Raw genomic sequence first — 26,798 nt, 5'->3', positions numbered from 1 at the left:
AATGTGATGCTCCAGTTGCAAGCCGAGACATCCATTAGCTCAGAAAAATCAGGCTTGGAGTTGAGCTTTTTGGTTTGGTTTTTTTTTTTAACATGAAACTAGTTTCATCACTGACCTGTACAAGACTGCATGAACAGCTGGAAACAGCCTTAAAGCTGAGCATAAGGAAAAAAACCCCACAAGTGGTTACCATGCTGACAAAGGGACAAACACAACAGTGCATTGAACAAATACTTGTCTACTGTGGAAACAGACCGTGATGTGATCAACCTGAGCTGGCATATCCACGTTAAGTCAAAAGTTCAAAAGAACCACACAGTCCTACCACCTAACACAACTACAACAATTCTGCTAAGGGCATAAAAAGCAAGACATCACAGTGCTGCACGGTGGCATTCTGCACATTTCTCCCATGTGTTCTCTTCCTGAAAATCAGGTACAACTTGATTTTTTTAGGAGGCTGGAGGAAGGGGATATTTTCATTAGTGCAGAATGTGAAATTCATTTCACACTGCCCCAGAGCAACAGACTAGCAGCTGCCACAGCTCTTATGGCTCACCTGAGCAAAGGCAGACAACAGCTATATAATGGCCAGAAACTCCTCCTAAAATTGCGAGCTGTGTCACAGCAAGGTAAACCCCTGCAAAGCATTGCTCTCTGTAGAACTCATTAATAAAGCACGGACATCTGTGAAGTTATGGCAGAACGAAGCAGCCACATCCCATCCAACAGTTTTGGCATTTGGGTACAAGACTTTGTGCACGTGTAGGGCTTAAGACAGGCACTCTTACCTCCCCAAATACTTTCATCCTTTGAAACTGGTTTCACTGGTATTCTACAAGTTCCCCACATCTCTCACATAGATTATAAAGCTTGGCCCACTGGTCAGTCTCTAGTTTCTTCTCCTCTCCCATACTCGCAGTGGGGCAGGATTTCCCCAATTTACAGATATGACTGCTGTTTACTTCATGTTGTAAGTTTACATGCAAGGTAATGCATATTTACAATAAAGGATATTGCATAACTAAACGTAGTTAACTTGCAATTCTGTTAATACTCCTAATAGCATACCTAACAGCATCTCCATGCAAGAAAATAAAGCCTTTTTTTTCTTAAGCAAAAGCACAGATTGCTGAAATTGAAGTTCTTGCTAGGAGCAGCAGAAATACAACTAGATTTTGCTCATTTAATTAAAATCTGCAGAAAAAAAATATGTAAATTTTACAGGCACCAAAGTAAACCACAGAATTCCTAGTAACTTTAATTACTAAGAGATCCAACCTTGATTTGAGGTCCTGCTGTAATTAACATTGGGCTGTTTCGGCTTATTTACTAGCTTATGTTGAAGAGCTCTCCCCTATGGTTGGAGAGAAATTCAGGACCTCGTAAGTTTAACTTTAGGAGTAGTCCAAAGGCCAGTAACTTTTGCTTTATTCATTAAAATTTGAAAGCAAGAGAAGAACTAATACTAGAATACAGGGAGCATAAACTGTAAAGAATATAATGTCAAACATAAGTTAGGGCAATGTTTTTCCATCCTCTCACAGGGTGTCAATTATGAGCTTGGGCTCAACAACCCTACAAAATGTCAGTTATGAGCTTGGGCTGCCTTAAAAATGGTGTATGTGAACTGCTTCATAATATAAACATACTTGCTTCTCTTAAAACGTCTTTCATAGACCTCTTCAAAGTAGTTCACAGATATCCGCAGATCAGCAGATAAAGGATGAAAACTCATCACTCACAAAGCTTGAAAATTGCCCATCTGCAATTCCACCCATCCAAGTCTATCCGAGTCAGTGCAAACATTGAGCATTTGCTGGAAATGATCCCTCCCCATTCCACAGACAGACATGTCACACATTCCTCTCTAGTTTGCCCAGTATACAACTGGTTAAACTATAAACTGTAGAGACTGGGTTTGTTTTTCTTTTTTCATTTTTGGTTTTTTTTTTTTTTTAATCTCCCAGTATTTCTAGGAAACAAGTATTTGGGTTACATTAAATATTCAATATATGAGCTACCGGCAAGGCAACAGAAAATCAATAGCTTCATACATTTATAACTGAGCATTTACCATATGAAAGGTTGTATCCCGAGTCAGAAACTCTCTGCTCTTTTCAGGAAGCCTTGCCTAGCAAGAACATCCTTATCTGGATTTTTAAACATCAGCCTGTCTCTCCTCATAGAAACAGCATCAGTAAGACCTAGTGTGCTAACAGCTCTTTACACACTTTCTGTAGAGTGATTCTGATAATCTTACTTGCTTCCCTCTCACCATTGACGAAAGATGCTAAAATGCTTCAATCTTGTCCCCTTTGGTAGCACACTAACCTCCAACGCCCAGAGAAGCTGTGGATGCCCCATCCCCGGAAGTGTTCAAGGCCAGGCTGGATGGGGCTTTGAGCAAACTGGTCTAGTGGAAGGTGGAAGGTGCCCTTGCCCACTGCAGGGGGGTTGGAACTAGGTGATCTTTAAGGTCCCTTCCAACCTAAACCATTCTACGATTCTATGATTTGCCAGACTTAAAAAAAAAAAAAAAGTAATAATTGCGTGCCCATAGTTTATTTTTTTTGTTTAGGCACATGTTCGTTTCATATTTCACTTGGCTATGTATTCTTCAGCAGCTTACTTATCCTGCCACCTGTTTACCTTTGGACCTACTGATACAGACTAGTGTTAACCTGGGAGGTACAGTCTCGGCATGGCTTTTACGTAATCTTCTCTTTCCTGTCTGGGGCACCTTCATGCCCAGGGTAACAGGCAATACACACAGGCTGCAGAGAAACAGCTGGGTGCGTACTAGATTTGAGTAAGGTAACAAAGGCTTATTTGAATTGTTAAATGAACAGGTGTCTGACAATTACAAGGGTGTGATTGCTATTAAATGACAGTACACTTGGGGCAGCTTGTTTAGTCACTGAAAATTAAAAAAGTTTTAACGGGCAAGCTGCCTTCCCAGGCACAAGCAGTGGTCAGCGGACCAAAGCCCCACGACCAAGAAGGGGTAATACAGAACTGGTATGACCTCCTGCACAGACACAATTTTATACTGTATTATACTGCTATTGTATAATACATTCCTGGAATTTTTGCTGCTGCTGCTGAAGTATAAACCAGTGACAAGGAGCTGCTGTGCCTATGATTCTTCTAAGGCTCAGAATAAAAAGTTAATAACATTTGGTCCTATAAACACTCGGCTTTTAAACTACTGGAACATGAGAAAAACCACTATAATGTTAAGCGCTTTTTACATCAAAAACCTTTCAAGAAAGGCACTAGGAAAAATTTAGCCCAAGTGGGGAATATACAACTGTACTAAAAATATTATTTTCTTGTTTACAGAGAAAACAGCCACGTGCTGTTTCACAGTCACAGCAAGCCTTCAGTAAGGCAGTGCTAAATGTAACCAGGGTAAGTGCAGTGGCTTGCCATCTGAAATCACAGGGGTACAACAATCAGCCAGGAGCTGCATCCCATTACGCAACTCGGTGAAAACTCTCCGGCACAGAGAACACAGACTTGGCTGACTCTTGTGCACAGTCTGCTTCCTCAGCCTTATTCATATGAGTACACTGACGGCAGAGTCCCTCTCCTGCCAGTTTGCCTCACCTTCAAAAAATCAGAAACTGACTAATTCTAGTCTTTCACATCTTGTATTTTCCTGAGAAGAATTAAGGACAACGGATTTGTGTCGAGACTGTTATTAAGACATCCCTCAAAGCAGTCAAATCCTCAAACCCTGAGAGAAACTTATTGTAAAAAAATTGTTTAAAAACAGTGTCATATAATAACCTGACAAATGAAGTGAACTGTCTGTAATCTCTATAATTTTTCCAAGATTTATCTGGTTGTCAGCAAAACATCCCAGTTCCCCTTTTATGTTCCACCTTTTTTATATCATTATGTCAAGTAAGTTCTTCCCATTATACTATTCCACTCCGTTTACAACATTTTCCCTGGAAAAGAGACAGTTGCTAGACACCTTAGGAAGCAAAAATGATTATGTTAAAATACCCCTGGGAAATGAAAAGCATAAGCAAGCAGGAGGCAATTTTCTCAGCTAAATTAAAATGTAGCCTACCCTTTCTGTTTGGGGTATCAATTTCAAGAAGGTTTTTAATGGAGAAATTATCCATGCATGTTGGAATACGCTTCCAAATCTAGGCTGTAAAACAGCCAACACAGTCTACCTACAAGATCCAAGGTAAACAGAAGTTGTTGTGTCCCTGGTCAGAGGACGGGGAGCTGCACCATGCCCTTCTACAGCAGCACAAAGAGAAGGACACGAACTGTCAGGCAGTGTGAAAGGCAAACTAAAGCTGCAGCATGACTTCTAGGGCACCGCACAAATAAAATTAGTCAACAGGGAAGGAGACATGGCCACAGAAGGACTTCATACACTGAAAAGGCAGAAATGCTGCCAGGCAAGTTAGCCATAGCCAGACTTTTCTGGAAACTGCACAAAGACTGAAGTGGTATCAAGCATCCCAAAGTTATCCCTGCCCTCTGCCCAGTCACAATCATGCTACTTAATTCTCCTGCTAATTAAGCGTTTTTCACTTGGTTTCCACTATGTTTCTATAAACGTACACTACCAACTCTCTCCTTTCTCTCCACTGAGTATTTGATAAGGTCACGAGAACATTCACTGAGACCAAATATTTCTATATATAGAAATAATTGCCTGTGGAATTAAGTGCACTTGCCTGGGTATCTAGTTCATACTAAACTGAATTTAGCTGATTTTCATTTATTATATCCATTATTAGGGACAGTGTATGCTGCCAGCTGCAGCATTGCCTATCAAAGACAGAAACTAATTATCTAATTACATGGCAAGGATGTGCTCCTCCTCAAGAACATTCACAAACATCAGACGCAGACAATCAGTAAACTGTCACAAGAAAGAACCGGTTCCTCCAGACAGCCATGTCACACACTCCTTTTTTTAAAGGAGGTAAAAGAAAGGTGGCGTATTCTAGGAATATCAGTTCTCATTAACCATTTCAAAATACATCCCAGGCAAGTGAAGCAAACACTTGAGTAGGCCCCACCTCAGACGAAGTGTGGTAGATAATATGAGCGGATTATGAATATGTGAAATAAAATAAAAGACTTCAGGGAAATAAAGTGGAGTTTCTGGACTTGCTGTCTCCTAGGCCTCTGCACCCCAAAACAGGAATTCAGGGAAAGGAAGAACCACCAGTACTGGAAGAGGATGAGTCACAGAGCTCTTAAGAAATCTCAACCCATACAAGCCTGAGGATACAGAGTACAAGCCAATGCCACTGCAAAGCTGTTCCTTATCATCCCTATCTATTGGTTTTGAAAGGTTGTGGACAATGAGGGAGAATCCCTATGACTGAAGAAAGGTGAATGTTCTGTTTGTCTTCAGAAAGGGCAGTGACAAGCCATGGATCTACAGGCTGGTTAGCCTCACTCTGCTTCCTGGGAAAATCACAGATCAAATAATTTCAGAAGCTGCTTCTGAGCACACAAAATGGAAGGAGGTGACCAGGACCAGTCAGCACGGACTTACCGAGGGCACACCATGTCCAGCCAACCTAGTTGCCCTAAGTAACAGTACAACTGGATCTGCGATTGAGGGAGAGCATTGGATGTTGTCTACCTTGACTTTAGCAAGGCTTCTGATACTTTCTCCTAGAGCATCCTGGTACATCCAAGCTGGGATATTATAGTCTAGATAGGCAGACAGCTGTGTGAAAAACTGGCTGGATCATCAGACTCAAAGGCCAGTGGTTAATAGCATGTATCTGTCAGTAGGCCAGTTACAAGTGAAGTACCTTGCTTAATACCTTTTATCAGTGTCCTGAAGGAGGAGAACATATGCATTCACTTCAGCCCTCAGATGATACCCAACTCAGGAGTGCATTCAATACCCTTGAGGGCAGGGCTGCTGTTCAGATCGCCTCAGGATGGGGCGGGGGGGGGGCGGGGGACGCGGGGAGTAAAAATGGGACAACAGGAGCCTTATGTGGTTCAGAAATGACAAATGCCAAGTCCTGCTTGTGGGAAGGCAGAGCCTCTGGCTATGAGACAGGCTGGGGACTGGCTGCCCGGGAAGCAGCTCTGCCAAAAAAGACCTGAGGGCAGCAAGCTGAGCAGAAGCCAGCAGTGCACCCTGCAGCAAAGATGGCCAACAGCACCCTAAATCATACCAACCAGAGCCAAGCCAGTATATCAGGTGAGGTGGTTCTAGACAGTCTAACACAAGCTGAGTAATGTGTCCACTTCTGGGCCCCACAATACAAGAAAAACGTCAAACTGGCACAAGTTCAGAGGAGGGCCACCAAGACAGCCAGGGGGCTGGAGCGCTTGGCCTGCAAGGAGAGGCTGAGGAAACGGGGCCTGTCCACTCTGCAGACGAGACGGCTTTGGGGGACTGCAAAGCTGCCTGTTCATACCCACGGGCAGGGCTGCTGGTAAGACAGAGCCAGACTCTTTACTGTGGTGCCTCCGGGACCATGAGCAATGGTGGCCGTGAACTGAATCAGGAGAGGTTCTGACTGGATACACCTGAGGGATGCCACCATGAGGACTGTTTAAACATCAGACTCGGCCACCCAGAGAGGTTGCGGAACCTCTGCTCTCAGGCCTAGCCAGACAACGGCCCAAGCAACCTAGTCTGAATTCACTATCAAGTCTGTTGTCAGTGGAAAGTCAGACTGAAGGTCTCCTGAGGTGCCTTCCAACCTGCAAGGTCCTTCCCACTTGCAGCCAGAGACCAAAACTGGAACCCCTAGGAGGCAAACTGAACAAGACTGTTTTTTATTCTCCTCACAAGGAATGTCAATCTCATCTTGTTTAAGAGACCTGGAGAGAAAATAGTTTTTTTTAAATTGATTCCACTGCAATGACTATTTTCTACTTATCATAGCCTTCCAGGTGCATTTCTCAACATTTAAATTTTTATCAACATGATGATAAGAGCAATGGTATTGCCTCTACAGCAGGGTTGGTCTGAAACAGAAGTGGCCCAGGTCAGCATTTATACACAGATTTAGAAGGAATAGGCTTACCCCATATCTAAAATCTACTATGTTTTGCTCTGGTGTGTTCCAAGTCATTCTTAGTTTTCATCTGCATGAACAGCAGCCATACTACTGGCCCAGTGGATTTCTTGATGTCCTTGGGAAAAAAATTTTCAGACCCAAACCAGACAGGTATTTTCAGACCTCCAAATAATCACAAATAAACAAACAGATAAATAAAGGGAGCACTGACTTACTTATTCCTTGAAAAAGTTCTTCAATGTTAACAGCATTCTTTGCACTGGTTTCAACAACAATTGCACCTATAGATTCTGCATATTCTCTGGCATCCTTCATAGGAACCTCCCTAAATTAAAAAAAAAAAAAATTACAAATAAAAGAAAACAAATTTTCAAAAAGAACTTAATTGGGGGGTGGGGGAAAGACATTAAATACAGCCTAAACAGATGAGCATTTGTATGCTATTCTTCCATTCTTTTCTGCAAAAGTAGCACTATCTTTCTTCTTCTTATACCATTTAGATCACCATATTCAAATTATCAAAGTTTCACCAATGATCAATCTGCAGATTTCTTGGACTTGCTGCTGAATCTTTGCCTTGGAAAAAGGAAGATAATTTACATGACAACCCCATCTGTTTGATTTTTAAACCTGACCCAAATAAGAAAAGCATTGAAACACTAGAGAAAAAGACATACAGCTCTGCTAATCCAGGCAGCAACCAGCACTGTCCACACCGAGTGTTCAAACAAGATAGGGCACGACTGCTGCGGAAGAAAATGATAAGAGCATCATATGCTTAAGTGTTTGCAAGCAGCAAGAAAATAAGAGAGATGCTGAAAGAAATAAGAAAGCCACTGACCCAAGCACATTGGCAAGATCAGTCTGGGAGTGCCAGGTTCACTGGGGGAGTACCAAAAGCTGGTAAATGCATTTTACAATGTGCAGAAGACCTCTGCTTCAGACACAAAGCAAGCTCCATGCTGACCTCGTAATCTGCCTCGGGCAGGTGGCAAAGCTGAATCTGCCTGTGTCCACTGCTGCCTGTAACCACCACTGTTCCTGATTTTTGAGCAGCAGCTTAGAATCAGAGACTGAACATGCCAACAGGCACCCTATGTATCCCTAGTCAGGGAGCACATGCTGAGACACCAGGCTGCCAACACTAGTTTTCTACTAGTTGTTCAATACATCATCTGATGTGTTTGGTGTGTCTTTATAGCTATTGCACACGCAGAATTTGCACCAACTCCTTCACCCCACAGCTCCGATGTACCAACTCAGAGACTCCTAGCACAATTTCCTCCTAGTATGAGTGCCTCTGACTTTAACAGAAGGTACCTAGGTGGAAGCACAACAATGCAATTTCCCAATTGGTTTATGGAGGTATATTTTTTAAATAAATTGGATCTGCTGCTCATGGGAAACATGCAGAGAAGCAGAATAATTGCCTGATTTATTACAAGTGGTTTTCAAAAAATTAGCCTGCAATTCCAGCATCTGGATTCACACAGCTTGTTTCCATTGCTCACTTCTTTGTATTACATGTCTTTTTATTGCAGAAGACACAGGGAAGGCAGCATTCCCCTTACTATTTCTGAAATGGCACCTTGGCCTTTATTATGAAAGGTTTCACCATCTGTGGATAGCCCTGGAGATAGAAAAAAGGAGCTTCATTCACTCTCTAACATATTATTCAAACAACAGTAAAGGAAGAAATTTGAGAGCACAGGGGTATGTAATGAAGACAAAAACTGGCTGTAGTTTAGATGAGAAAGCAAACTTCAGGAATCAAGGAAACAGTAAAACTGCAGCAAGTGAGATTATTCCAAGGAAATATCTTAAGTCTTCTGTAACGACACTTCTAAAGGAAACCTACAAATGTCCACAGCACGTGGGCAATAATTATCATGCCATCCAGTGCTCCCGACACCAAGAAAGCTGCATACATCAAGCGGCGTTATCATAATCTGGATGTCAACATTGCTCAGATCCTACCTTGTCAAAATAGAAAACCAAAAATGCTTGAATTCTAAGCTGACAGATGAATACAAACAAGATGAGGTGAAGGACAAAGGCAAGAACCATCAGTGGAGTGTTGAGAAAGTGTTATTCGAGGGCTACAGGAAAAGTTTAGAGAGATGTCAATTATTTCACTTTATCCTTTCCAAATCATCCTATTGATCCAATCTCCCTTGAGATTTTCTGAGTAATTACTGAATGATGAAATATTCTGGATGCATAGAGGGAAGATCTGAACACAAAATTCTGCCGAATTCTCTTAACAAAGGATCTGGCAATTTCCAGTGAACACATTTGTTAAGAAGATGCACCATATTTATAGGGAAGCAAACACTTCTTAGTTGCTGTAATGCCTATTGACTTCTATAATGCTCCAAAAACATTTTGGACACTCAAAACTTTTTAACATTGGAGTCTCGGCTCCTGTCTTGGAAACTACTTTTTAATGACCTGTCAGAAGGACAGGACACATATCAGAAGGAAAAGTATATTACTATTACTTTAAAGCATGCCAAATACTCAACAGTACTAGAGTTGACAGTACTATAACAAAGATGAGGCTATATACTAAACAAAATGGCCTGTCTATCTGCAGACAGTCCCTTCAAAGTGGAGAAGAAATTTACTTCAACAGAGTGCCAAAAACTGCTGACAGCCTATTAACAACACTGAGAAATGACCCCTGAGTGTCCCAAATCCACCTTGGCCGCTCAAAACCAAATTTTAGGTGCTAAATGAGGAGGGTAACATGGTCAATGATTATGAGAAACAGTGCCAGTCTTTCCTCAAAGGAAGAGAATTGGTTCTTATGGCTTCCATTCATTCCTCCTTACGTTATCTCCTACAGTCATAGAGATGGCAGAATGAAATCAACTTGAACTGGATGAGCTTGTCCTCTTTTGCCTGTATTCACATTAGTCTTAATAGCAGCTGTGTCTCTGATATCCAGCAAAACATCTGCCAGAAATTCTCCAAAACTAAAGAGAGATGCCAAAAATGCATACAAACAGCAGCTTGCTCCTGCTCACATCATTTTATTTTTAAATTCTCTGTGCCCAAAGGCACGTGCATTTTCTACTCATTAGAAACAATCTGATAAACTGGTGACACATTTCACCTAAAAATCATTCTTACTGAAGTAAATTCGAAGATATAAACCAGCCAGAGAATGCACACAGCTGCATGTTTTGCTTAAACAATCAGATTTCTAGAACTGTGAAAACATATCACGTACAAGTTAGACTGCCTTCTATTTTTCCACCAAAATCTCTTTAGGTGGACATGACTAAATGACTTTAGAAAGAAAAAAGCCTGGGGGATGCGGAAAGAATAACTGCATGAAAACAATATTCTCAAAACTATTCAAAATTATGTGGAGAAAAAAGCACCCTCCCTAACAAAACAAAACATTAGCTTACAGAGTACAGTAAAGACCATGCAAATACCAGAACATTTACCGCATGGGAGAGCTGTACAGGCTTAACAGAAGCAAGAAATAGATGGCCAGCAACCAGTAGACAACAGGTAGTGTTTAAGAATAACACAGCGGGAAGATCACACTCTGTGAGGAACCCCAGGTTTCTCACATTTCTGGCGTGCAGATTTTTCTTCATGCCCCCACGTTAACCTGTCATTGGTGGAACAGTATTTAAAATCTTGCTGCCATGGCAAACACTACCAAAAGCAGGGGCACGGCTGGTTATGGATTCATTTGCAACTTGTGCCATCTGTCACAATCTCCAAACTTATTACCCTTGATTTAATCAGGCAATCATATTGCTGGGATCACTTAAACAACAAATTTAAAGTGACTCTCAGGGCAACTGAAAACTCCCAATTTGTGCTAACTGGTTTTTGGTTTTAACTTTATAATTGTCCTTTCCTCTTTTTCTACTCCATATTTGGAAACCTTCAGTTTTATCTTACGGGACTTCATTTCACCACGTCGACAAGCGTATCACAATGTCATGTAGGAGACGCCAATACACTCTCTGTGTCCCTGATTCTCAGGCAAACAGACACCATGAATCTTCTAGTGTCAGAGCTCGTTCAGGTCTTAAGAGAAAGCAGTGACTTTACAGTATTGTTTGGTTCATGGCTAACGGTGGTGGGGGTGGAGGGGGACAGGACACCAAAAAAACCCCCAAACAAATCAACCCAAAAACCCACACAGGTCCAATTCTTGTAGATGCCTTGATTCAATAAAGCACTGCACCATTTACTTGAAGTTACACACGTGCTTCAGGGCTCTTGTGAACCTGGGCCAAAGTAATGATTATAAAACAACAGAGGGATGTATTTGAACAATCATGAGAGCCTACGAGGAAAACATTAAATATGGCCATTAAATCAGTACTCATAGCTGAATAAAGAAATAACACTCATGGACTGACACAAAAGACCGCTACTGTACAGCAGAATATGATTCCATTTCCAGAAGGGATAAATGCAAATCCAAAACAGGGCTAACAAGCAGAAAAGTGACTAGCTTCACTTTCATCCCAAACAGCATCAACCTGGCTCTTCTGCAGGAGAGAAGATTTAACCCTCCCCTCTTTTACCCAGGATGTTCTTTGCTTCATGCAGGTGACACGAGCTTTACTTGAGGTTATGCTCCTAAAAAACCCAAAATACACTGTCTACATCCAGTATTATGGGACAGTTTCAGTTGTTGCAAAGCACGAATTCCCAAAGTTTCTCTGTGAATCGCATTATTCTACGCCAGGCCCATCCTTCCAGCTTTACATTGCTGGTTTGCTCATCACTTAATACATTCTGCACCTTTTAACACGAATGGAAGGTTAAAAAAAAAAAGACATTATTTTTCCATTCCCAATGATTCAGCAGCTAAAGGGTGTGGACTTTACAAACACACAGGAAGGGCAGTAAAAGGTTAAATAAAAGTACATAATTCAAGATGTGCTGCTCCTGGTGAGTGGTACACTGGTAGAAGCACTGGTACCATGAAAGACTCTATATAGTTGACCAAAATTACATACTACTATAACAACAAAACAAACTGGTTACCTGAAGGAAGGAAACAATATAGTTACTGCAACCAAAGCAACAACAAAAATGGATGCATTACCTGATATCAGAAAGATCACATTTGTTTCCAGCAATGGCCATTACAATGTTTTCAGGACCATGTTCTTTTAATTCTTTCACCCATTTCTTCAAAGTATGAAATGAATCCTAAGTCAAAGAAATAATGAATAAGCCAACAGCCTAGTCTCTGTTGATGTATTGCTCATTTTTTTTGAAGGTAGAGGAACACAGCTTTGACAGTGTTAATGCAGTAATATTTTATAGATCACAAGACCAGAAGAAGATCGCTGTGTCTATGTAATCTGCTTTTCAAACTGTAGGTCATAAGACTTTCTCAAATTAATTCTTGAACTTAGACACTTCCCCCTTTGCGCCCCTACCCAAAGCAGCGCTGAATGTTTTTCTTAGAACTTTCAGCTATGAAAAAACTACTACAGCTATTTTAAGTTAGTAGCTAATTTCCTTCACTTCTGATGTGAGCTTCATTTGTCCATTTTCAGCCTCTGCCCAGTGGATTACCATCTCAACCACTGTCACACTTCCAGTAACATCCAGGAGAGCTTTCGCAGTGTCCCCCCTCCTCTCAAATTTCTGAATCTGTGACCTGGTAAATCTCAATTTACTCATCATGAAACCAAAGAAACAAGTGACAATTCACTTGGCCTTTTCCCTCCAAATACAAAATTCAAACACTTTTTGATGCTACCTACCTTTTAATAGTAAATTTTCTATTTCTTTACACTAATGAACTAATAGCATTAAAATCACTTTTGTTCCTAGAGATTCTAATTATAACACACGGTTGAAATTGTAATTGAAACTCAAAGTGAGCTCCCAAATGCATTATTAATAATTTTTTTGCCTTCAGAAGTGCACATAAGGGTTGTGTCTAAATCAGCAATGGCTATATCAGTATCACCGAAGGGAGAGCACTATCAGTTATTTGGGACAAAAACATCCATTCTGCTTTAATGATCAGCACTGAATATTAAGCATCAGAAACTGAAATAGACATTGACTTTCCTCTCCTGTTTTCCCCTCTTTATTCCAAGAGCTGTTCCACACAAGCTTGGAGAAAGGCTGGCAAAACAAAACTCTATTCTTACAATGCATTACAAGATGAACTATAAGATATTTAAATTAAAAATAAGCATAAATCCACCACAATTCACTCTTCCTCATATTTTCTTGGCAAATTAGCAAAGAAGAACAGTACTGCTGTGCAACAGTGGTCTCCATCATTAGCCACAGATCATTACACTAATGCACTGGAGAACCAAGCCAACCCTCTCAACCTAGTAGTAAATAATTCAGTAAATAATTCAGTTGGCAGTAAAGGAATAAAATGCTAGTGAACTATCATGATCATCCATCCATTAATGCCGCTTCTAACTCAGCTTTATCAGCAGGGGTTTCTTTCAGCAGCAGTGGAAGAGGCATTCAGCTAGAACCTCCTAGCTTCCTCTGCCTGAGAACTGAGCCAGAGCAGTTGTGTCTGAAAATACAACTTTCATTCCCAATGAATAATGTTGAGACAAAGGTCAGAGACTTATTATTTCATTACTGGTTTCAAAGTTAAGACATGAGGCCTGGAATCCAAAGATGAGATGACATGCTTAGTTAAAAATATTTTTTAAATCAGTAGATTTTAAATCAAAGAACTGAATTTCTGTCCAGTTGATAAAACAGACAGCAGCTTTTTGTAGTAAAAATTCAGTTTCATGCAGAGAACGTAAGTGGTGGTGGGAGGGGGTATTGCAGGATACTATCCTGTCTATTTAGCCAGACAAAATCCAAAAAACCACTGACAAAATACAGTCTCCAACGTTTTATCTAAATGAAGTTTAAACACAGAAGTAGGACTTCATGTAATTTTTTAAGGCAGCTGGACACCTTCATCCAAACCTACACAAACTATTGAAGCATATATACCCCACTGACATGAACAGGGATTAACACATAAATACTTCTGCAATTGTGGGTTTTAAGTCCAACTCCAGCCCAAGCAGAGGAGTTAACACAGACTAACACAGACAAAAAGTGTCCCGAAGGTCTTACCTGCTTGGTGATATCATAAACTATGACAGCTGCTGCTGAACCTCGGTAGTACATTGGAGCCAAAGAATGAAACTGTTAAAACATAACAACACCCACCACCCCCCAACAAAAAAACGGCATTAATAAATCAGAATTATCACACACTTTGTCAGGACTTGCCGTGGCAGGACCATCAACTTTCTTCCCACAGAGAACAGACCTCTTTGGTGGCTGCCCATCTCTTAATTTTCCTTAAACGTCAAGGAAGCAGAGCTCCCTTATCTCCTGCTGTTCTTCATCCCAGTGGGTTTAGGCCATCAGCACTTACTGGTTCAATGCATCTTTTCCATTACAGGGTAAGGACTCCCATGACAAGTTTCGACATGAAAATCACCTACACTTGGAGGCCTAACCTGTCAGCGTGCAGACCCCCTTCCCCTGGCAAACCACAACATTTTGCTTTGTAGTTGTAACAGACAGACCGGATTCAGCCTGGGTTCATGTTTTATAAAACATTGCAAATGAATTGGGTAAAATTAACTTGTCAACAAACTCAACACCTGCCATGTTTACTTATCCTATATACTATGACAGATATTTTGAAAAACATGGGTTCTTGCAGTTACTCTTCAGCTTTTTGTTTCAAGGAAAGCATCCTTTAAGAAAAAAAAAGCCAAATAATAAATATGTTTATTATAACGACAGCTTGCCAATGAACAGCATAATTTTCATAATTCACCATGACTAAGCAGTTGATTTAGAATTTCAGCTTGTAATTACACAGAGAAAGGAAGTCAAAAAGCCTTTCTGCTGATTCAACTAAACTCAGTCTTAAGCAAACCAAAAATAATCTTTCTTATAAAAGGCATTTAGTTTCACTGTACTCACGCAGACATTTTACAATTTTTTATTTGCAAAGTGATCTTCAAAAGCTTCATATAAAGCTACAGCTAATAACTGATGTCAACTCCTAAATCAAATGCATTATTAGAGCAGGGTACAAATCTCACTGCTCAGTGAGCGTGCATGGATCCATGTGTTACGTTGCAAACCTCTGCAGATTTACCAGACACACCATCTTCCCAGAACTGTACTTACAGACTGAGCATTCAGATCTAGCTGCCTCCACATTTCTTGCTATTTCACATACAACGTATAAAGCGAGATATTTGCAATATTGGTTCATCCACCAGTTGGTAAGCTATTTATCACAGATCACACGTTCCCGCTCAAGGTCGATACTTTCTTTTGTAACAGTAAGGATGCACAGCAGCTGTGACAGATGGTCAAGTGCTGAAGTGTTTTGGGGAGAGAGGCAGGTGGGAGAGCTCATTAATAGGAGAAAACAGCAGGAAGGAGGATTAGAAAAGAAAGAGGAATCAGTCAAGAAGCATGGTCTGAAGAAAAGGGATCAGCCAAGATCCTGAGGGAGTTGGGTAGACGTGTGCCTTTCAGGCTTTTAGTGTGTGGCTTTATTACTTGCATGTTTAATGCAATGAACGCTTTCCAGAATTTTAAGGCTTCCAGATCATGACAGAAATTTCCAGTGTGTTAGAACAGAACAGACTAGGCTAGGCTATTTCAGTTGGAAGGGACCTACAATGACCTGCCTGACCAGTTGAGCACTGACCAAGTTAAAGCACGCTGTTAAGGGCACTGTCCAAATGCCTCAAACACCGACAGGCTTGGGGCAACGACCATCTCCAGAGGAAGCCTGTTGCAGTGTTTGACCACCCTCTTGGTAAAGAAATGCTCCCTGATGTCCAGTGTAAACCTTCCCTGGTGCAGCTTTGAACCACTCCCACGCATCCCGTCACCAGATCCCAGGGAGAAGAGCTCAGCACCTCCATCTCCACGTGCCCTCCTCAGGAAGCTCTAGAGAGCCATGAGGTCACCCCACAACCTCCTCTTCTCCAAACCAGACAAACACAGAGTCCTTTGCCACACCTCAAAGGACATTCCCTTCCCACCCTTTCACCAGCTCTGTTGCCCTCCTCTGGACACATTCAGGGACCTTCACATCCTCCCTAAATCGTGGCTCTGAGCACTGCACGCCGTACTCGAGGCGAGGCTGTACCAGTGCTGAACACAGCAGGATGATCACCTCCTGTGACCGGCTGGTTGTGCTGTTTGATGCCCCCCAGGACGCAGTTTGCCCCCTGGGCTGCCCGGGCACCCTGTGACTCACAGCAGCCTGGTGCCGACCAGCACCCCCAGAGCCCTTTCTGCGGGGCTGCTCTCCAGCCGCTCCTCTCCCAATTCATACCTGTGCCCAGCACTGCTCCATCCTAGGTGCAGAATCCAGCATTTAGACTTGTCAAATTTCATCCCATTAATCACAGCCAATGCTCCAATCTATCCAGATCCCTCTGCAAGGCATCTTGCCTCTCAAGACATCAACAGCACCTCCCAGTTTAGTACCATCAGCAAACTTGCTAATGGTGCATTCAACTTCGGCATCCGTACCGTCGATAAATGTATGGACCAGAACCGGCCCTAGAACTGAACCCCGAGGAACACGGCTGCCGACCGGTCACCAGCCCTGTGCAGCCCCATTCACTACAGCCCTTTGATCCCTGCTGTTCAGCTCGTTCTTCGCCCAGCGCACTGTGAACCCGCTCATCCCACAGATGGACAACTTGTCCAGAAGGATGCTGTGAGGGGCTGTGTCAAAAGCCTTACTAAAGCCCAGAAAAACTACATCCACTGCCTTCCCTTCATCCACCAGGTGGGTGACCTTATCATAGAAGAATATCAAACAATACTTTCCCTTCATGAACCCATGTTGACCATGCCTGATGATTGTATTATTCTTTAAATGCCTTTCAACAGTACCCAGTATAATCCCCACAATTTTTTTCCAGGAACTGAGATTAGACTAACAGGTCTGTAAGTTCCCTGGGTCTTCCCTCACACCTTTTTTGTAAACTGAATTAACATCGGCTAGCTTCCAGTCAGCAGGGATCTCCCCAGACTCCCAAGACCTTTGGTAGAGGGATTGAAAAGGATCCTGCCACAGCATCCTCTAACTCCTTCAGAACCCTGGGATGAATCCCATCAGGCCCCATGGGCTTGTGAACATTCAGCTGACACAGCTGGTCCCTTGCAGTTTCAGTGTCCAGAAATGCAAAGTCACTGTTCCCACACTCGTGGTCCTCAGACTCAGAGGACTGGGCAGCCCAAAGTCTATCAGCATTATTAAAGACTGAGGCATTCAATGCATTTTTGCTTCCGCTTCTTCTTCATCCCTATTAGTCAGATGACAGTCTTCAACAAGTATCAGTCCGATGTTTTCGTTTGACCTCCTCTTGCTACTGACATACTTTAAAAAGCCCTTCTTGTTATCTGAAACAACGCTGGCCAGATTCGACTCTAACCGAGCTTTGGCCTTTTGTGTCTTCTCCCTGCATATACAAACCACAGCTCTGTACTCTCCCTGCGAAGCCCGACCTCACTCCCAGAGATCACACAGTTCCTTTTTCCCCTTGAGCTCCATGAGGAGCTCCCTCTTCAGCCAGCCAGACTGGTCTTCTGCCCTGCTTGCTTGACTTATGACACAGCGGAATTGCTTGTTTCTGTGCTTCTAAAAGGCGGATCTTAAAGACTGACCAGCACTTGTGGACTCCTAAGCCCTCAAAAATAGATTCCCAGGGTACTCTGCTAAATAGCTCCCTGAATGGTTTAAAGTTTGCTCTCCTGAAGTCCAGGGTAGCAACTTTGCTGTCCTTTTGTTCTCATTACACTCAACCACTTCACGAGCATCGCAGCCGAGGCAGACACACATCATCGTATCCCCCACAAACCCTTCTCTATTCACATACAGCAAGTCTTTTGTAGAGACTTTTGGGCATCTTTTGTAGGTAGCTCACCGAGTACCTGTGACAAGAAGTTATCTTGTGCAAACTTCAAGAATTTCCAAGACCTGCTCATCAACACATGTGTGGCATTAAAGCAGCCTGAAAATCAGGGACCTTAAGTGTAGAGGGTATATCTGACCTTTGATGCTGTAGGCATACTCCTCCCGGTCTATAAACTCCCGGAAAAATAAGGACATACTCTACACACATGCTGACTTGGTTTTAATCTAGATTACATGGTATTCATGAATTTACAAAGAGTTCTCAGATAACAGTAACTGCACTTCACAGGAGTCATGCAGTTAAACTAACATGCTTCACATTCCTTCAATACCATCCCAGAAAGCACACTGAGAATGTGTCTATCATCTTGGGAATTTCTCTCCCTTTTATTTTGACCAGGTGTCAGGAACACTTTCCATAATATTGGTTTCGTTGAAGAATATTGCCAGTGTTAGGGCCAGAAAGTAAAACCAATGTCAATAACAACTCTAAAAAACCCAAAACAAAACAAAACCCAAAACTAAACCAAAACAAAACACACCACCCAAACAAACAGAAAAGCAGACCTGTCACTGGTTCTGGACAAGTAGAACCAGCTGCAAAATGGAACCAGGACACAAACTACCATTGTTTTCAGTAGAATTAATTTTTAGCTGGATTCCCAAACCAGCTTGTTGTGCATCAGATAAGCCCCAGGCTCAGCCAAAAGGAGGGGGTGGGAAAGCATGGCTGAGAAAAAGGACCACTAGAAGCCATATCCACCTCAGTTTAGACCACACTCCAATAGCTCTGCACTTGCAGAACTACTCTGTGCACACCTCTGCTGGTACAGTCTACTGCCACTGGCAGTTTTGCTTTTTTGTTTTCCTATAATGGAAGCAAAAATCATTTTAAGATCAGTGCAGGTAACATGCAGAAACAAATAAAACTTCTTTTGAAATATTTTTTGAGATTAATTAATCACTTCAACAGCATGTTGCATTTCAGTAACAGAAACGCCAAACAACAAACTATGTTTGACCTGCTTGTTGTGTCAAGAAACATAAAAAGCAGAGACCAGACATGTAGCATGCAGGAGGAATGCAGTTCCTCTGTAATTCAAGACAAAATCTACTTAAATACTCCAGTTCCTCACAAGCTTGGAAAGAAGGAGGGCCAGCTAGGCTCAGAAAGGCAACTGCCTTTGAAAGGCGCTCAGGTTCAGTAGCTGTTGTTAACACACACGTACGACCTCTCTGCTCTACTGAAAATCTATTTACTTGCTCAGCTGACAGGACAGTTATTTCCTCTTTCATGGTTCTATAGTAATATTTTACCTATAAGGGCTTTTAAGAAGAAAAAACATTCTACCCACATTTGGGCATGTAGCTTCAGGATTTGGGGTTTTTTTTATATCAAGTCATAGCTTTCATCTGGCACATAAGTTTATATTCCTATTTGGATAAATCTGACGCTCAAGATTTCATATTTTACATTGGACAAAGTGAGAAAAATGGGATTACAATGTGTCAACACATTTCCTACAGTCTGTAAGGAAAAAAATACTTTGAAATTGTTTACTAACAACTGAAAGTACACTAGTAACAACTATTATCAGTTATCATAGTACAGAATAGCAAATAAAACCAAAATGAAATCTCTTTTGTCATTCTTTTGTACGGTCTAATAAACAAATACAATACATTATGTCTCAGACATAAGAAATTACTGCTGTCCACAAGAAAACAGCAAAAGACTCTTTGCAACACTGAATGAATCAAGAAGGGTTGAAAAACTGTAACTGAGTAATTTTAATGATCTAATAATAAACTCTTAATGAATGTGGTTTACAAGCATAGATTTTCCAATATCACAAACACACTAGTAAAAATACTATGCAAATAATAATGTTTATTTGATAGGGTTTTCTTTTCCCTTTTAAATCACTGCCGAAAACCAAAGCCCTCTTGAGCCTTTTTCTGGCCTAATTACCTGGAAAAAGAGAGTCACACAAAATTAATTAAAAGGGATACAAAATACCAGTGTGCACATTTTTCATCTGCCAAGGACCAAATGTGGGACAAATGCCCAAAACAAGCGAGACACAAAAAAAAATCAGCTCATAAAATTAAATCTCACAGGACTACCTTCTGTATTATAAATAACATTGTCTATAACCTTGATTTTATAGCTCAGTATTTCCGTATCCAGTAATTCCCATGAAAATTAGGAGAACCAGGAGCAGTGACAGACTTGGCATGAGAACAGCTCTGCTTCTCAAGAAGGGCTAACAAAAATGCTTGGGCAGCCACCCCTGGCTCTGCCACATGGGAACCCAGGTCACAACCGCAACTCTCTGGGGAGTCAGCCCCTCCGTAACTCACAGCTAAGAACAGCGCTCTGGCAGATGTCACCCTTACCTGCAGAGAGCAGCAGCTCACATCACCTTGGGCTAACAGGGAAACAGACCCAAAACAGTCATCTATCAGCTCCCACCATCACAAATAACCACATTCCTAACCCATTTTGAAAGTTGATCAAGGTTCAGCCTAAAATAATTTTTTTTCCATGATACTTCCACGAAAATATTATTTTAACAATTAATAAAATTCTGAATTCCTAAATTACTTGTAATTTACTTGCACCTTGACTTACTAAAATTCAAGCATCAGTGCTTGCCTTTAGCTGAGATAGGAATATAGAATAGTCTTGCAGTCTAAACTTTTCGGGTCAGCTAAACCATGCTCTTCCAGTCTGAAGGTAGCGGGGAGAAAGCAGAGTCTAATCATGTTTCTCTGTGCCTGGTCCAGCTTCAGTTCATCCTTCCTGACTGCTGGTGACCACGTTTGTATGCAGGACTCTAGACATAAAACAGCCTTAACTGTACTTCCCCTAATGTGTAACACATTTCTCATGGCCGCATCATACATGCATGATCATCCTTTAACCAATACACTCATTCACAGGTGGCTTTCCTCCCCTGTTTCCAAAAAACATCACTTACAACTTTACAGCATACATTTTTGTTGGGAGTCAAAAAGGTACAGGGACTTCTACTTACACTACTGAATTTCATCCCCACAGTGTCCTTCTAGGCCCTGGGAATACCTCCCATCTTGAGTAAACTATCATTAGCTGCTCACTTGCAGTGGAAATTTAGAAGTCACGTGTCTCTCATTCAGTCTCCACAAGAGGTTTGTCTATTTGCAAATACTGACCCACCTCATCACTTACTAGGCCTGTTCTGCTTTTGTAGGAGTTGGTAACAGCTTCTGAGGCTGAGGTCACTAAACCACGCGATGCGATAGTTAAATTGTAGGGGTACATCTTCCAATTCAACGGCTACAGCCAGGCTAAAGGGGCCATCCAAAACATATATAAAGAACTGATTTTAACAAAGACATTCCAAAAACCAAAATCAATTACTTGTGTAGCTTCACGCAGGCTTTTAAGACTCTCCTCCTTAGAGCTCGCCACACAGCGTGCTACATACCTCCACAGTTGCGAAAGTACTGGTGCAATGCTAACCAGGTTCAGAGTGCCTTCATACTAGCGCTCCTCTACCGACATGTCCACTTTGCACTTGCGGTTCACTATCTCTGCCACTAAGGAAGAAGTGAGGCCACATGAGTATTATGAAATTTCCCCTGAAAGCAGGTCCCCTTTTTCTCAGGATACAATGAGAAGCTCCCCAACCTTTACAGCTGTACAGCCCTGCAGCACAGAGGACAATTCAGTCTCAAGGGGTGCAAATGCAAGCTCAGCATAACCAGAGGTGCTCTCGTTGATTCCAAGAGTATTTGGGGATTCTGCAACCCCTCATCTGGCCATTACACTGAAGTCAACAGAAGCTTTGCCCTTGCGAAGGGCAGAAAAATGGAACCAACAAGCCATTAAGGAATATACCACCTATTTAAAAGCTCTGCAGTACTTTGCTTTCCATTTCCTCTGCACCTCATCGTGAAGGGGCATATCTGGTCGTAGGTAATGCTTTTTGCATTTCCTCTGTACTAACAGCACAGAATGAGGAAGAAGAACACCCTACAGAGCAGCCATACCACAATACTTAGAGGAGAAAAACAAATTCAAGGGAACACAACGTAAATCACACCTGAGCTGTAGTAGCAGAAGTCTCTTCACCGTGCCTTACGTAATGCTGGCTTAGGAAGCAAAACAGGCCAAATAAATACAGAAATTAAAAAACTACCACTCCTGCCTATTTATCTAGAAGCTGACAAATGCTGCTGAAGACAGTCTGGATTCATTCAATTTGCCAGGCACACCAGGGAACACTAATTCATGTCAGCAGCTCTTTGCACCATCCTGTAGTGCTACACCCCAGCATTGGCTTACTGCCACGGCATGGCTGTCTCTTCCGAACTCCACTGCCAAGAGGAAAAATAAACCAAAGAAAAAAAAAAACAACCACCAAAACCCAACACCCCCACCCCTAACTCTATCGCACTGCTTTTACCATTCTAGACTGTAAAGAACATCACTCGTTCTTCCTGCAAAAGGATTATAATTCTGCCTACAAGCATGGCTAGAAAAGGTAAGGATGCACAGAGTAAGCAGAATCAGACCAGCGTTCAGCAAGCGTTCCACGCCTTCTCCAATCAGGGGTCAAATTCAGCTAAGACTTTTCCATATGGTACCTCTCCAAGCACCTGCAGATGCACAGCAGCACAAGATTTGTTTCCTGACAGCTGTAATCATTTGACTAGATTTTATTCCTATTCTTGACAAGCTGCTTCTGACTACACACATTGCCTCTGAGTGGCCAGGACGAAATGGCTTGGCTCCTCTCAAGGTCAGAGACCCTTACCCTTTCTTTATCTGGGTGCCATTAATGATAAAGACAGCCACAGCTGTTGGCTGTCTGCTAGCCACTCACGCGTGCAGGCAGTGACACAGCTCTGCAACTTCCCTCCCCTTCCTATTACACACACACTCACCTTTCTAGACTAAGACACTCATATACCTCGGTCCCCTTGCTCAGCTGTCCATTCCCAGCCCCTCTACAGGTGATTTTGGGTGTCCTGCTTCTCCTGTCCTTGGCCCCTCCTGCCACGCCAACCCCACAAATCACTTCGGTCCTGTCCCCAAACCCAAGTAAAGCTCATTCCTTCTCATGCTTTGGTCCCCACTTCTACAACTAAAACCACTGAGGTCCTTGTGGTGAAAAGCATAGTAGACCAGTGCCAGAAATTTGTCACTATCAGCCTGTTTAAGGAGAGCTGCCTTAACTGCTTCTGTGGATCAGGTAAGCACCCATAGGGTAAGTGAGTGGCAACCTCTGAGAGCCAGAGGTTGCCATCACTGCGTCTGTGTTGCATGAGCTCACTGAAGCAGCCCATGCACCATGAACAGCACCTATTCCACAGCTTGGGAGACGCTACTTGCACAAGTCAGGGCATTTACATGCCCCATTCCTGTCACTTTTGAGGCAGCAGCTGCCAACAAAGAAAATCAGGGTGTGAAGAGAAGCAAAGGCAAAAACCAGAAGCACGAAACAGATTACCCTGACACATAAGCTTCTCGCACAAGCAGGGATACAAAATTCCTGGAATTCTCAGCTGGCAAAGAGCAAATGCGAAAATGTTATGCATGAAAGCCACTATCAAATACTGTTCAACATTCTAGAACCTTGAGTAGTTTTCCCTATATGATTGAAGGCTAAGATTCCAGTTCTCGGGATTTGCAAGCTGAATAAATCAGGAAAGATCTGTCTGCCTCCAAACTACATGTATTTTTTGCTAGTTAAATTGAAGAAGATAGATAGGTAGATATAAAAAAAATGAGCATTTTTCCCAAATATGTATGAATTCTTGAAGTGAACCGGGAAAAATTCCAATGCTTTAGGATAATTTTTTGAAGAAACTTTGAATAAGCAGAGAACAAACTTTTGCAATATCACAGAAGTAACCTGTGCTTAGCCCTTCTGAAGTTTACAGTCATTAAACAAAGGATGCAAAAGACACTACACCTAAACCATGTCTCGGTCAAGATACACATGCTACAGGTTTGTTGAAGCTTAAGAAAAACACATCCACATGCATCTCTTAAATGATTTACTATGCTTGATGCTCACTCTAAAAATAGTTTAACTAACATTCACTTACTAGCTCCAATGCCACTTGTGCTTTCACAAACACACATACTACCAAATCACCTGTTGACCTCTGCAGCATGCAAGCAGTATCTCACTGCAGGGAGGTTCATACACCACATGCAAGGAACCACCTCCACACCGACTGAGCTGTGGACTACCCCCAGAGTCACCTATATAAAACTGTGGAGCAAAATTCAGGCCATGCCTTCACTGCAGAAGTAATTCAAGTCATTGGTGTTAGCGCCTCTCAGGATAGTCTGGTTTCAGAGGAAACATCCATAAGCTTTGCAACTAGGTGGCTCAGCTTAGGGGAAATGTCCCAGCCAAGACCGCAGCAAGGACAAGTCCTCCTCCTCCTCTCATGAAGCGTTTTCACTCCCTACCTCGTGACACTGCCTCTGAATCACCCGGGCAATTACCATCACTCAGAAAAGAGGGGGCTATAAAGCACTGTAGGTATCTCATCAGTCAGTCTTTTCCTGGAAATTGAGCAGTTTAAAAAAGAAAAAAGCAGCCCACAACTCAGGGTAATTCCTGTCAAGGTTTAAATTGGGCTCAAGTAATTGAGGCTCCTTCTATTAAACAAAATTAAAAATCCCAGCGTTTGACACAGTAAATTTAAATAGGACACAGATAAATTTTCCTGCCCTAGAAATATGGCCCTCAAGCTCCCTAACTATTTGCTACAATATTTCTCAGCTGGCAAGATGGAAAGCTGGCAGCCACCCAAGGTATTCAGACAAAGCATTGTAATTAGAAGGTACTTAGGGCACCATGAACCAAAATACATGCTAATAAAAACATCATTAACTAACTTGTGAAGACACTCTTCTTAGGGGAGGGAATCTTTGCTAACAATAACATAATTGTCCTGCATGTCCTGAAACCCACAGCAACAATTTAAAGCTGATGGGTGGGAGAAAAAAGTGAGACAGAGAAAAAAAGCGACATTTGGAAAATAGTGGGGTGGAGGGAAAGTGACTCAGAGAAACAGAATAAAGCGAGCTTGTCTGATAACACACCAACACAAACCCGCTGGGTCCACAGAGACCAGTACTTAGGCACAGAAAAGCAGTGGGATTTTGCTAAAAGTGCTGCCAGTTGAAAGTTCTGCCTACCCAAAAAAGGGAAAAGAAAAACAAGATAAAAGAATTTAAGAAGCTCTCTCCGTTTGTAATCGCGTGTGAATTCTCCACAGCGAGACCTGCTGGAGAGCCATGCACCCCTCTCCAGGGTCTCCACCAGGAAGCACGCTGAGCATTTGCTCCCACTAAGGCTATGACAGAAACACTGTTGATCTCCATTTTCTGCTGTATTATCGTCATTCTGCAGAAGTGACACTTGCTTATTATTTTCCACAAAATGGCAATTCTGGTTCCTTCTCTACTCTGCCTACAATTCCGAGTTTCCTGACACAAAAGAAGAAATACTATATCTATTATCTGTATGAATCAAAAGTTATCTGATCTCCATGACCAACCTCCGACTGGCTGGTCTGTACTTTAAGGTTCTTCAGCTAACTGAGGTGTTCCTACAAGCTACTAAACCCAACAACAACCAGCATTTCAGAAGGCTTGCAACATCACAAGTGGCTGGCTGGCTGAAAGCTGATTTAATACCTCAAGGGGGTGCTGAGTGCTTCCAACTGGCTTCTCTGAGCACCCAGGACACAGCTCCTTTCCAGAAGCAGCCACATGTATTTCCAGTTTCTCCCAGCTGACTAAAGGCAGCCAGGAGGCACACTGGTTCTCAAAGAGCATTGCTTAAATAAGGGTTTGCAACTAAGGTATTTTAGAGTGGTTTCTCTACGCTCTCCAAGCTGGCAGTTTCCCAGTTCGTTGCCCAGAGAAACTCAGGAAAAAGGACAAACCCATGAATGAGGAGCACAGAAGTGCTGCTGCTGTTCTTCCTGCCTGCCTGCTCTACCATGGTTAAGGTTTGAGCTTAACTTCCATGGCATACATGAGGCTGCAGTTAAATTTCATCTAGGGCTCTTCTGCTGTGAAGGCTCCACATCAGGATGTAGACAGAGCAACATCTGGCACAGTTGGGAAAGCACAGAGCACCCTGACTCCGGAATTAGCACACGCAAGTCCTATGCTTGGCCTGGCGCTTAGGAGAACAAAGCCAAATGAAGGCAATATTGAAAGAGCAGGAAGTCCTAAACACTGCTGTCAGCAGTACAGACAATAGGGGCATTGATGAAACTGCCCAACTTTAGCAGTAGAACACAGAGCCTCCACAAAAATTGCAAAGAACAAAGGACGGACAACAGCTCCCAAAGGAGAAACATCATGTGGAAGACGTTTATTAGTACACTACGAAAAACAGCAACGGGCCCAGAGGCTGGGGGTAGGCTGGAATCTTTGGGTCACCACAGTTGTTCAGAGGATAAGAAATCAACACAGGGGGAGACACTTGTTCTTGAATAGCAGTTCAGAAGGAGCAACCCAAGACAAACCCCAGCTACAAATTGAAGTGAACAAGCTACTGAGAAGCATCATGTGTTTAGCTGTAAAATGGGTATGTTCTAGGACAGAGAATGACCTGAACAGTATGGACCTCACCCTGGAAAACTTGTCCATCTCAGCAGCTAGCACTCAACGCCCATCAACTTTGTTTCCTGTATCACCCATTTCCTAGAGTCCTAGTGAAGGACTGGGAATACATTGTGTAAACACAGAAGAAAAAGATGGTCCCTGGCCTAAAGAGCTTATAATTCAG

At 42.3% G+C, this 26,798-nt stretch overlaps 1 protein-coding gene across 2 annotated transcripts in view; it reads right to left on the bottom strand.

Annotated features, from left to right (window-relative positions):
• The window catches only part of RAB31 (RAB31, member RAS oncogene family), a 75,061-nt gene that overhangs the window by 15,658 nt on the left and 32,605 nt on the right, over window positions 1–26,798 (bottom strand). For both annotated transcript variants that reach the window (XM_037379937.1, XM_037379938.1), the window contains exons 4-6: window positions 14,145–14,216; window positions 12,127–12,233; window positions 7,253–7,362 (exon numbers count right to left, since the gene is read on the bottom strand). In XM_037379937.1, the coding sequence (XP_037235834.1) occupies window positions 7,253–7,362; window positions 12,127–12,233; window positions 14,145–14,216 (289 nt within the window). The remainder of the gene's footprint in view (window positions 1–7,252; window positions 7,363–12,126; window positions 12,234–14,144; window positions 14,217–26,798) is intronic.

Source organism: Falco rusticolus, chromosome 3 (assembly GCF_015220075.1).
Source record: "Falco rusticolus isolate bFalRus1 chromosome 3, bFalRus1.pri, whole genome shotgun sequence".
NCBI classification, from domain to species: Eukaryota; Metazoa; Chordata; class Aves; order Falconiformes; family Falconidae; genus Falco; species Falco rusticolus.
Note: the sequence above shows the minus strand (reverse complement) of the source record. Positions and strands in the feature narration are given on the sequence as shown.